The sequence below is a fragment of the Panthera uncia genome (assembly GCF_023721935.1).
Source record: "Panthera uncia isolate 11264 chromosome A3 unlocalized genomic scaffold, Puncia_PCG_1.0 HiC_scaffold_11, whole genome shotgun sequence".
In the NCBI taxonomy this organism is placed as follows: domain Eukaryota; kingdom Metazoa; phylum Chordata; class Mammalia; order Carnivora; family Felidae; genus Panthera; species Panthera uncia.
The window spans coordinates 10169345-10182095 of record NW_026057578.1 but is presented as its reverse complement, the minus strand read 5'-3'; the positions used below and the strand labels follow the sequence as shown (position 1 = coordinate 10182095).

At 55.4% G+C, this 12751-nt stretch overlaps 1 protein-coding gene across 2 annotated transcripts in view; it reads right to left on the bottom strand.

Annotated features, from left to right (window-relative positions):
• Nucleotides 1-12751, bottom strand: part of ATP9A (ATPase phospholipid transporting 9A (putative)) — a 110535-nt gene that overhangs the window by 13616 nt on the left and 84168 nt on the right. For both annotated transcript variants that reach the window (XM_049649855.1, XM_049649856.1), the window contains 6 exons: nucleotides 8107-8199; nucleotides 6967-7050; nucleotides 5422-5592; nucleotides 3079-3177; nucleotides 867-956; nucleotides 600-744 (listed from right to left, as the gene is read on the bottom strand). In XM_049649855.1, the coding sequence (XP_049505812.1) occupies nucleotides 600-744; nucleotides 867-956; nucleotides 3079-3177; nucleotides 5422-5592; nucleotides 6967-7050; nucleotides 8107-8199 (682 nt within the window). The remainder of the gene's footprint in view (nucleotides 1-599; nucleotides 745-866; nucleotides 957-3078; nucleotides 3178-5421; nucleotides 5593-6966; nucleotides 7051-8106; nucleotides 8200-12751) is intronic.

Below are 12751 nucleotides of genomic sequence, written 5' to 3'. Positions count from 1 at the left end.
GGGGGGGGGGGGGGGGGGGGGGGGGGGGGGGGGGGCGTGTCCACGCCTCACCGCTGTCTACGACCACCACACCCCTGCCTGTGGGGCGCGCGGGCCCCACATCACATCGGCAGCAGTGACCCACGCTGCACTTGCTCAACGCACACCGTGCCCTGTCGTGAGCGCTCTCTGAATCCACCCCTTTCCACCCTCCCCGCTGGATGAGTGCTTATTACCCCATCCGACCAACGGGCAGACCGAGGCTCGGACGGGCGCCCAGCGAGTAAAACCAGCTCGGACTGGGAACCCGGGTCCCCTCCTCGGCTGTGCGGCCTCCAGCCCTCGGCTGTGCTGCCTCCTGCATCACTAGCAAAGGAGGAGCAAGCCATGGAGGAAAGCCCTAGAACACGCTTATCGACTCTAACCCAGAGGGAAATACTAAAAAAAAATAATCATCATAATCATATGAATTCCGGAGCCCACGTCGGCTGGGGGAAAGGATCACGACCCGAGCGACACGGCCCGGGGAATGTGAGTTGCAGCAGGGTCCCCGTTACCCTTACAAAGCGAATCCACGTGCCGGCGGGACGGGGCCGGTGGGGGGCGGGGGCGGCACCTACCGACCGCACAGGTGAGCTTCCCCGTGCGTTCCTGGAGCAGGCGCACGATCTGGGCCTTCTGGGTGGGGGTGCAGCGGCAGCAGACGACAGCCGGGCACTGGCAGGCCAGCTCCATGAACTCGTACTCGTAGTACTTGAGGCAAATCTGGGAGGGGAAGGCGGCAGGGCGGGGGGGCGGGGGGTGTCAACCAAGGCCGCGGCCCCAGCAAAGCAGGGAGGGGCGCGCGCTCCCCGGGAGAGCCCGGCCGGCGGGGGCCCCGCACCCACCTCCAGGGAGTCCCCCGAGATGACCAGGGCGCAGTCATGCTTCCTGCGGAAAGCGTTCAGCTCGAGGTGGGCCTCACTCCGGTTGGTCACCTAGAAGGGAACACAGGCGTGGAGGGGGCCCCGCTCTCCGGAGACGGAAGAACAACAAACAGCGGCTTCCTGAAGCCGGTCCGGAGACAATGGCCACCCCAGCCACGGACCCCTGCCCCTCCCCTGCCGGCAGACCCAGAGCCAAATTCAATCCTGTCTGTTATGATTCTGTGGGAATCGGGAGGGCCTGTGCACCAACGATCACCTTGCATTTCCCCCAGGACGGCTGTGACCCACAGCATAAAAACAGGAGCTAAAAATGACTGTACTTTCATTGAGTGCCAGGCACCGCGCTAAGCACTTTTCGTGGATCGTCCCCACTGACCTCGCCCAGCAACCCTACAAGGTGCGGATGGCCACGGCTGGACTCTACACGCAAGGAAACGAATGCATGGCGAGCTGTGTGAGCCCCTCTAAAGCCACACACCCAGGGGGCCGTGGGGCAGGCGTCAGCAGCCAGGCATCTGGCAGGGTGGCCAACTTTTCTGTACTAGACCAGATGTCAAACAGGCTCTGTGGACCCTACCGTGTTCGTCAAAACTACTCAACTCTGCTGCCGTGGCATCAAAGCGGCCAGAGGCAATAGGTGAAAACAAATGGGCACATCTGTGTGCCAATAAAACTTTATTTACAAAAGCAGACGGTCACACGGGCTGGCACCTGTAACCCCTAACTATACAGAATGCATAGAATACAGAATATAAAGAACATACGGTCTGTCCTTGTTATTTCCAGTAGCTACACTCTATGAAGTCACTGTGAACACCGACTTAACAAGTAACTATCTGTTCGTTGCTCCTGTAGGGGGAATACGGGGCCAGGTTCCTGTGAGCTTCTGGCCACAGCATTTTTGTCAATCAACACATAACCTTGTTTCACATGTGTTTCCGTTGAAAGACATCTTTTAAAACAGACTTTTTTTTTTTTTTTGATTCATTAACACTGAATTCACAACCAACAGCACTATAACTCGTGCCCAAAGGAAGGTGATCCAACAGACGTACTTTCTCCACAAGGCACATCATAGCCTTCCCAAGCTCAGCAATGCTAGATGGCACTCCAGCACTGTGATGGGGAGGGGGGCATCTTAAACAATGAAATCACTAACACAAAAATGCAAAAAAAAAAAAAAAAAAAAAAAAAAAAGGCGGCACTAAGTAGACCGGGAACCGGGCTTCTGTGTAGCACGAGAGCGGAGAAGGCAGGGGATCGCCTTGTTTGACCTCAGCTGGGAATGATGCACACATTTGGCAACCACAATTTCTTGCTGCTCTGCACATGCCCACAGAGGACTCTGAAAGCACCCTGAGCGCTGGTTTTGGGGTTACCAATAAGTTTTAGTAAGTAGGTGAATTTGCAAATATGGAGTCCGCGTATAATGGAGACTGACCATATGTGCCTCCACACGATGCTGTCTGCGCCGTTGCCAGAATGGCTGCGTCTCCTGAAGGCTCTGCGTGGCAGGGACCAAAGGCGGGGCAAGGGGACATTCCCACCACACGCGGAGCCTCTCCACTCACTGGGTATGGGGGCTCCGACCTCAGGAGCAGGACTGCTGTATCCCGCCTACAGAGTGGCACTCACCTCCCCACCCGGTCAGGCCAGTCTTGGCTCCTGGCCTTAGGGCACCTCCTCAGGCCTGCCCTGTTGAGGTCAGGAGCTTGCCACCAGGGCAGGAAATTTCTCGCTTGCCCACCCAATATACCTCCTTCTAAAGGCTCCTAAAGGTTTTCCTTCAGGAGGGCAGACAGCCCAATGTCTGTGATCCGGAATTTTTTTCTCATCCAAGGACTCGGCCTTCAAGGCTTCAGTGGAATCTGGACTCGTGTGTACAATTTCACATGTGTGGGCTCGTCTGCATCCTTCGTCCTGACTGTGCTTTTTGACAGCTTCTCAAAGGGACCATGACCCCCACCAGGTTAAGAACACAGCAGTAACGAGGTGCTGCTGAGCCACCCCCAGAAGGAATCCTGTAGCCCCACCTGGGTCATTCAGTAATCCCACCCAAACCAGTGCCGTAAGTTTTCCCCTCTATACTTTAGGGACCCACTCAAGGTCATGAGGTCACAGGGCAAAACTGCAGCATCACCCCCACGAGGCCCCAACACAGAGAGCACCGTACCAGCCGGAAAACGTGGATGTCTTGGTTTCTGGTCACCAGATGTGCATTCTTGGCTGTGCATGTGGCTGTCTCCAGCTTGTCCCCCGTCAGCATCCAAACCTGGAATCGCAGCACAAGGGGGCCTCCTCTTTGTAAGTGGTCAAGGCCAGCCCGGAGCCCGTGTCAGCCCTGGTCCCCAAGAACACCGAGCTGAACTTGATTCATTCCATTTACCTCGAGGCTCCCCGTGTCCCCAGCACAAACCACGGGGATACCCCACTTGGGGGGCTCGAGGACCCCCAAGCGACCACTGCTGGTGGCAGCAAAGGCCGGTACGATACTTGCAGAGAAGCATTTGCCCATGTGCTTCGACAGACACCACGAAGCTTGGCCTCTGACCTCATAATCCCCCTTAAGAGAGATTCCAGAAATCTCTCTTAAGGCAATAACTAATCTCAAAGAAGCGGAAGGCGGTGTGGGTGAGGGGTCACTTCCGGGTCCTACAGGAAACACTGATTTGTCACGTCGCATCCGGTCTTTCTACGCGGTCGGTTAAGCCAACGGTCAATGCGCCAGGCTCCTCCACACCTCCTAAGACGTCATTCTGCATTTTGCCGCCGTGAGCCCAGAGAGGGGAGCGGCTTGCCCCAAAGCCACACAGCTAGTTCCGGTCCCGACCAGGCCCAGAATCCAGGGCTTCCAAGTGTAAGCGGAATACGCTTCCTGCTCTGCTAAGTCCACACATCAGCCGTCTGTTCTCCCAGGGTCACTGGACAAAGCGCATGCTGGCAGTGGGGAGGTACAGGAAAGAAAAGAGCAACGGTTTCCCGAGCATTCACCGTGCTAGGTACCCATCAAACACTGTCCACGTTTAGCACACGTGGCCTTCACAGTAACTTTATAAGGCAGGACACGGAGTGCCAAGAAGCCACTTGCCAAGGATCGCCGAGGCAGTCGGTGGAGAAATCAGATTCGGACCCAGGCAGTGAGACGGGCGGGCCCTTCTGGGGGCCCTTGCCCCTGGCCCGGCCCCTGGTGGCTGTCAGCCCCTCCTCTCAACGTCCCATCTGTCCATAAAGATAATATCCTTTTAAGCGACCCCAGCTTGGTGCCAGTTTTCAGGGTCTGCTGTATGAAAGCAAACACCGGGGACGGAGCTGGGAGGCTCAAGTTCTAGAAACCCATGGAAAGTCATTGGTGCACCACATGACTGATGTCCCACGTGGGGACGACAGGGGGGCACGTGTGGGTAAGTGCCCAGACCTGAGCCCTAGGACCTTCCTGCCTCGCCTGGCCCCGGCTGCTGCATCTGGGAAGGGGCTGAAGTAGCCACTGTCCAAGTTCCGACACGTTCCGGCCCGTGAAAGAGCTTTCCGCTAGACACCACCTACAGAGTCCCTGGACGCCTCGCCCCTGCGCTCCCTTCCCCCTCCCGTCTGACCAGGGAAAGCAGGAAGGGAAGTCCAGTCCACAGTGGGAACAAAACACCCCGCCTTCTGGAGACAGCGGCCTCGGGGAGGAGTGGCTGAGGATGAAGCCAGAAGCAGGAACCAGAATATTCCACGACCCGGAGAGAAGCGGCCTCAGAAGTTGCCAGTGACAAAGTTAAGCACCAGCCCTTCTGACTTCGGACGGCTCTTCCAAAACGGGGACGTGGCTGACAACTCCCTCGCCAGGGACCAGGTCTGGGGGCCAAGGACACGTGACAGAACCCGGTTCACGGTGAAAGGTGCGCCCTCCCCGCTCATGTGGCCGGAGCTCGGCCCCTACTGTGGCCCCGCTCACAGGAGCCTGTGCCACGTACTGGCGGGGGACGCAAGGGAGAGCTGCTTCTGGGCAAACATGACACGTTTCCAGGAGCTTCCAGCCAGTCAGGCTGCTCGGCTGGGGTCCTCTGAGGTGTAGCCTGCTCCTCCGACGCCCTCTACTGGCCTCTCCGGATGAAACTACCGGACTGTCGGGTTGGTTTTTTTTTCCTTTCTCCTTTGGACCCCAAACAGCGTAATAAATAGGGCAGTTTGAGGTGCGGGCGGTCACTCATTCACCCAGAACAGCAGCAGACGGCTGGCCGTCCGGTCACTCAGCGAGAAGGTACTGAACACCCCGAGCATCTGGACACAGCCTGGCCCTTCGGGGGGCCCGGGGTGGCCTTCGGGGCAGGGCTGGAGGAGCGGGAGGGACGCAGCGGTCCAGGTGAGACAGGGCTCTGGGTCGCTGCCCATGCACTCCGCTCCTCGTTCCTCCCTCGCTCCCCCCGCCCCCCTCCCCTCCTCGTCTCTACACCCGCGGCAGGATGATTCTGAAGCTCGCTCCCACAAGGCGGCGGCCGTTTCAGCGGCCGGGTCCCGGGCAGGTGCTCCCTACCTTGATGCCCGCGTTCCTCAGCGTCTCCAGGGTGGGCCTCACGTCCGCCTGCAGCTGGTCCTCCACCCCCGTGAGACAGAGCAACCCCATTTCCATCTCCAGGCTCTCGATCACCGTGGCCACTTTGAGGGAGCGGTCGTGCACGCTCAGCTTGGCCTGGACGTAGCGGGCCTGGGACGTGGCAGGGGACACACGGTCACTGCTGGCGGTGGGGAGGGGGCAGGGCCGACCGGCGTCAGGAGTAGGCCACCAAGGGGGGGGACCCCAGCGCGCGGCTGGACCTCAAACGGATGAAGCGAGGCTCTCAGCCTCCTTGCAAGTTGATCGGCCCAGACCTCGGACGGGCCCTGACTCCACCCTCTCCTCTACACTTACCTGGCTGTGCAACTTCCAGGAAGTTGCTCAACTTATCTGAGCCTTGGCTGTTTTCACCCAGGAAGCAGCAGTAACAGCCCCCACCTCGCTGGGTCGTCACAAGGACTGGTACCCTCAAGATCTCCCACACACAACGTGCACTTCGTGACCAAGAATCCCTGATCACTGGGTGTTCTGAAGACGAAGTCCCACCTCCAAAGACCACGGACCCAACCCTTCTGTTTAGCCACTTTCCAGGGGTGGTAAAGACATGGAAGAAAATCAAACATCCCCTAAGGAGCTGATTCGAACACATGCCTTTAAACATGAAAAGACAGTAGAATTTATCAGGGCCGGAACTCTTGCTAAAGAAAACTTTACAAAGAACTCAAGCACATGGAAGAGACACCATCAAGCACAGCTTCTCTGGGTGAAGCATGACAAGGACCCCAGAAGCCTGTCCCCAAACACCTGTCTCTCCCTTTCGGTCCTACGCACACGCATGCACTTGGCTTTGTGCCAGGCCTGGGGATACAAGGGCCCTTCCCCTCAAGGAACATGCAATCCGCGGGACAAGAGGACGATAAACCAGGCATATTTACGCCGTGAAAGTCAACGATCTAGTTAAACTCTTTTTACAACTCCAAAAACTGAGGGCTCCAAGGGGGTGATTCATTTCAAATTTTCCAGAGGGTGAACCATGTGCCAGTGACCACCCTAAATGTTAGGATGTAACAGCAAACCCGACTGACCGCCTCTGCTCTAGAAAAGATTCTATTCCCGAAAGGAGGTATTAAGAAGAATGTTAGATGTAAACATATAAACGAGTCCATTCTAGATGGTGATTAGTGCAGTGAAGAAAGTTAAGCGGGGTGGTGGACGGCGAGTGGTGAGGTGGGGCTGCCTTAGATGGGGAGTCCGGGAAGACTTCTCAGAGGAGGCGGCATTTGAGCAGAGACCCAAAGGAAGCAAGGGAGCAGGCCACGGAGGTCTGTCCAGGAAGGGAGTTCCGGGCAGAGAGAACAGCAAGTGCAAAGGCCCTGGGGCAGAAGTGAGCCTGGGGTGCTCAGAAAGGACATCGGCACGGCTAGAGCAGACTGAGCGAGGGGCAGACGAAGAGGAGATAGAGCCAGAGAGGGGAAGAGGTACGGAAACTGCAAAAAATAATGGAAAGATCACAGGACCACTTACCTCAAAGTCTTGATATTGCTCCTCTGCTAGAGACTTCTTCGCCACCACGAGAACCCGCAGTCCTTCTCGGGCCATGTTTCCACACTGAAAAGCAGACCGTAGTCGGTGGAGAGCCACACTCAGGGCCTTGCCTCCGAGCCCCTGACTCTCGTGGAGGAAGGCTGGACGCTAACGTGGACAGGCCCCTACCAGGGGCAGAGACAAACCGGCCAATCCAAACGTCGCTTTCCCCTAAAGCAACCTTCCCTGAAGCAGACCTTCTAAAGGGGGATTGCAACATGGCAGCCTGCAGGCCAACCATGGAACTACGCATAGGTTTTCTCTGACGGGCGCAGTACGTGTTTCAAAAGCTAAGTCAACACTTAAGACTTCACAGACAAACCTGGATGTCTGGCTTGTTGGGAAAAAAACCAAACCTCTGACACAACCATGCATGCTCTCCCAAAAGACCACAGCCAATGATGGATGAAAAGCGGCTGCTTCTACGTATTCCCAGAAAACAGCTGTCAGGTGAAGGATATTCCGATAGGCTTAACACACAAAGTGCGACCCTGTTGGAAAGACTCCCCCCCGGCCTGTTTTATCTGACTTACCTGCCCAGCCCCTCCTTTGAGTTTGCAAACCCTCTACCTGAAAATATAACATTACTGAATGGAAACTGTGCCTCCCCCCTCCGCCTCCCGACCTGGAGCTGAGAGACAAAAGAAAAGTGACCCGACAAACCCAAGAGTTTCTTCTCTCCTTGCTGTGGCCAATTCTCCACATCACCAATCAAGACGGGCAGCCCGTGACGCGGACCCTCAAAGATCCCCACCCTCCCGCTACCTGCCTGCAGCCAAAAACCAGTGAGGGGCGGACTCTTGAGCCTGGACGTGGGCCTTGCCCCGCTCGAACCTTCAGATGAGACCCCAGTCCCAAGCAACTGCTTGAGAGACCCTGCAAAGAACGGCCGGCCAAGCTGTGGACAGATGCCTGGCCCACAGAATCCATGAGAAATAAAACTGCGTCGTTCTAAGCTGCTACGTTTGGGGGTGAGGTGTTACACAGCCACAGACAACGAGCACAGAGACCCATGTTACCACGCCACGCGAGGCCTCCAAGACATGCCTCTGCGGCGCTCGCTCCCCACACCCCACGTACCTCTTCCTCCAGCCAGTCATTGTACTGCACGATCCCAGCCATGACAACATCCGCTCCCTTCATGTAAAACGTGATCTCTCCCGTTGACTCGTCCTGGGGGGGGGGGGGGGGTGGAATGAATACCCAAGAGGAACACCCGCTTTCTGCTCCAGTGCCCACTTCCCATGACAGACGGCGTACAAACTCGGCAGACGCCGATGTTTTGTCACTTGGCCAAAGATAAAAAGCCAGAAGGGGGCGGAGGGGGGCGCGGCGCTCACTTGGGGGCAAAGGCCACAGAAAATAGAAGAAAACCCAAAGCGTTTGGAAAAGCATTAAATGAGGAAAGAGAGATCAAAAGGATTTAAGACGTTTGTTTTTAAAGTTCTTACTATCTCAGCAGAAACAGACTCGCACGCTGTAAGATCATCTTTTTTTTTTTAAATGTTTATTCAGTTTTGAGAGACAGAGACAGAGCGTGAGCGGGGGAGGGGCAGAGAGAGAGGGAGACACAGAATCCGAAGCAGGCTCCGGGCTCCGAGACATCAGCACAGAGCCCGACGCAGGACTCGAACTCACGAACCGCGAGATCATGACCTGAGCCGAAGTCAGATGCTTAACCGACTGAGCCACCCAGGCGCCCCCGTAAAATCATCTTTAATTTACACATAGGACTGCCAGGATCACCCAACTGCGGTCTACCCAAAAAGATGGGGAAGTAAGGTACTTATCCCAGAGCGGGGTTCTCAGTTTTGGCATTGTTCACATATGGGCTGGGGAATTCCTTGCCGTGGGGGCTGGCCTGTGCATTCCAGGACCTTCTACAGCGTCCCTGGCCCGACCCCGCTAGAGGTCGGCCACACCCCCATGGGGACAGCCCAAATGTCTCCAGACATAAACAAATGTCCCCTGGGGAGCAAACTGCCTTCACTGAGAACTGCTAATCCCGATCATTCCAAACCCGTGTCTACTTGAGGACTTGCAGGCCATCAAATGACCCAGATTTTTGTTCACACTGACCAGCTTTTCGGGGGGGGGGGGAGATAACACCACGGCCCAGGCGTCGAAGGCTTAGACCCAACAACAGCTTTCAGCTGTGTGCACTCGGGACACGCTGCTTCTTTTCTCTAAGCCTCAGTTCTCTCATCTGTCAAACAGGAACAACTCTTACCACGCAGGCTGTTGGGGCTTAAACGAAGTCCCCTACACAGAGCACGCAGCCAAGGGCCAGACACACAGAAAACGCCCACTCAGCGTGATCAGCCCGCTGGGTGACGGTAACTCTGTGCGTCCCTCAACCGCACTGTGTGTGGGGACCGAGGCCTCGCCCAGTGGTTCTCAATGGAGGGGATTTTGCATGGGGCAGTATCTGGAGACCTTTTTGGTTGTCACGACGAGGGGGTGACTACTCCTGGCATCCAGCGGACAGAGGCCAAGGATGCTGCTGAGAGTCCTAGGGTGCACAGGACAGCCACAACCAAGAACCATCTGGCCCCAGTGTCAACAGCACGGAGGCTGAGGAGTCCTGGCTTCAAGGAACAATGGCTCTCAGCCCTGGTTCTTACTCTGTGACTCCTTCCTCGGGAACTCCCACCACGGGGGTGGGGGGCCTGGGGGCGGAAGAGAGGGGTGAGGGAACAGAGCATGGCCATTACCACCTCAGGCCTCAATTTTGCTCCCCCGGGAAAGCCCCGAAAGCATGCCTGTAAACGGGTTAACTAAACACGAAATAAATACCCAGGGCCAAATTAGAGGTACACGTCTCCTTCTTCAGAACAGCTTTCCAGGGCCCTCTCACCGCTGATCATCTTTGAGAACTACATGCTTGCTCACAAAAGCGCCCGCCGGCCACGAACAGGCACCTGCGTCTCTAAAGCCAGCAGCAGCCCATGCTTCACCTCTGACGGATCCCACACACCCACGCCCGCTTGGGACTCGGGCCAGAGAGAGCCGTGGGGTCTGGGCACGGAAGCATCCCGGGGCTTTTTTCCCTCTTGCCTCAACCCGAACGGTGCCTGACAACAGAGCCGTAGGAAATCGCGTCCCCTCCCCAGTTTCCTCTACTGCGAAGGGCGCTCTGGAGGGCGCAGACGGCTCGTCCAACTCAAACACTGCACCGACTGTCTCCTCCCGTTACTCACTTCCTCCCACTCGGTTCATCACAAGGTTACCTCGCTCCCATACGATGGCGAGATCACGCCGTACGTTTACGGAGAGCCGCCAGTTGCGCGCCATTGTTTTGGGGCCTCATCTTTTTCCACTGTGGTCTCATCCTGGCCCCTGTTCAAAGGCCTCTTCTATGCAAACAATGACAAGGGTCTGATCTACGGCACCGATCAGCCTCCATCGTTCCGCGTGGGACGGGCCGGGGGAGGGCAGTGGAACATCTGCACGCGACAGAACTAAGGCGGGCGACGGCAGCCTTCCTTTCAGAGACGCGAGCGCACGAGCCCCCAAGGAAACCCCCAGAAGGCAGAGATGCACGCCAGGGAAGGACTTTGCCTGCAAGTCCCTGCCAAGTGCCATCCAAGAGCTCGCACGCGTCGGGAGGGCTGATGAGCGAGGTGAGTGAGCCCGTAACTGCCAACAGTCACCAAACCAAGATGTGTCACAGCGGAGGTGACATTCCCTCGCCTCAGGTGACCGGGTGGGTATTTCCAAATAACCAGACAGGATATCTGGGTGCATGAGAACTAAGCTGCTGGCCCCGGCACAATTAACATTTGGAGTGGGTTATTCTTCGCGAGGAGGCGTCTTGGCCTCTACCTAGGAGAGGAGGTCAACCCTGACTTGGGACGACCAAAATGTCTCCCAACTTTTTCGAATGTCCCCTTGGGGGCAAAATGGCCCCAGGGCGAGAACGGCTGCATTAGAAGAGTTTAGGGAGGTTTCTGGAGAATGGAGAACCTGTCCACTTGCCCCGAAGGCTGATTTCCACGGGTCAAAGGCAAGGATAAGGAGGGAGACAGGTCAGAAAACAAAACTCAGCAATAATACGCATGTCATTAAAGCCAGCCTAACAAAGACAGATGCTCACAGACTGACTTTTAGTAGTGAGAAATGAAGAATGTGCAGTATCCAAGAATATTTAATCAAATAATGGTATATTTTTTCAACAAAACACCACGCATGCATTAAAATCATAAAAATCACACTTTACTAACATGAGAAAATTTCCACCATCCATATGGTTCAACAGGGGGAAGAGTTTAGAAAGCCTCATGTGACGCTCAATGCCAAGTTCATACAAATGCGTGTGGGTATTTACACTCGTATACGCGTAGAAAAAAACTAAAAGGGAAAGTCTCTGAAGACGGATGAATGGTTGGTCTTTGGTGGTGAAAACAAAGAACAATTTGAGCTCTTGATGTATGTATCTGTTCTGAATGCTTTAATTCAATGTCGAGTTGGTTTGTTTTCCATAACCTTGGAAGGGGGGATGCTATTTTAAAATAATGATACATATAGGGGCGCCTGAGTGGCTCAGTCGGTTAAGCATCTGACTTCAGCTCAGGTCATGATCTCACAGGTCATGAGTCCGAGTCCCGAATGGGGTTCTGCCCTGACAGCTCGGAGCCTGGAGCCTGCTTCGGATTCTGGGTCTCCCTGTCTCTCTGCCCCTCCCCCAATCATGCTTTGTCTGTCTCTCTCTCTTTCTCTCTCAAGAGTAAACATTAAAAAAACAAGTTTAATGATAGATTTTTCCCATCCAGTAAGTATCCCCTAGTTCAAGGTACAGGGTCCTGTTCTTGCTGTGAGAAGATGTGGACCCACATGTCATAAAATAGGACATGTATCTGGGAATGAAAGCCCTTCACAGCTAAAGGAAGGGCGGATATATTGCTCACTTATCCTAGAACGGCTGATACTGGGTACTATCTGATGATGATTCAACCCTCGAATGACTTCAGTGGAGACCCCGGTCCTAGAACTTGAAAAAATAAAGGCTGGAACAAAAGCGATTCCGGAGGCGATTAATGACTCTGATTCCCCAGGAAACACCCACACACACGATCTGTGCTGCAGCTGCCAGGCCACGTTCTTGACATCAGATGTGTGCTCAAGATACAGTCTAGAAGCCATGGGTCACACCAGGTATGGGCCAGTGAGAAAAGCAACAGCAGCATGGGAGAAAAAGCTCCCCTCCCACCCAAAAGTTGCAATCAGGGGCTTGCAATCAGGGGCATACAAATCCCTTAAAATGTGTCATTTTCAAAGCACAATCAGGGCCCCTGGGTGGCTCAGTCAGTTGGGTTTCCGACTTCGGCTCAGGTCATGATCTCACGGTCCGTGGGTTCGAGCCCCACATCGGGCTCTGTGCTGACAGCTCAGAACCTGGAGCCTGCTTTGGATTCTGTGTCTTCTTCACTCTGCCCCTCCCCCACTCATGCTCTGTCTCTCTCTCTCAAAAAATAAATAAATAAATGTTAACAAAAATTCAAACCATATTCGGGCTGTGTCACTGGGTCATCAGAACAGCAGCTCATGGAGCTGTTTCTTCTGTGGCTCCCAATGACCCCTACTTCCTCCCAATGACCCCTAGTCCCTCCCATGACCCCTACTTCCTCCAAAGACCCCTACCACCTCCAATGACCCCTGCCCCCTCCAATGACCCCTGCCCCCCTCCAAGGACCCCTACCCCCTCCAAGGACCCCTACCCCCTCCA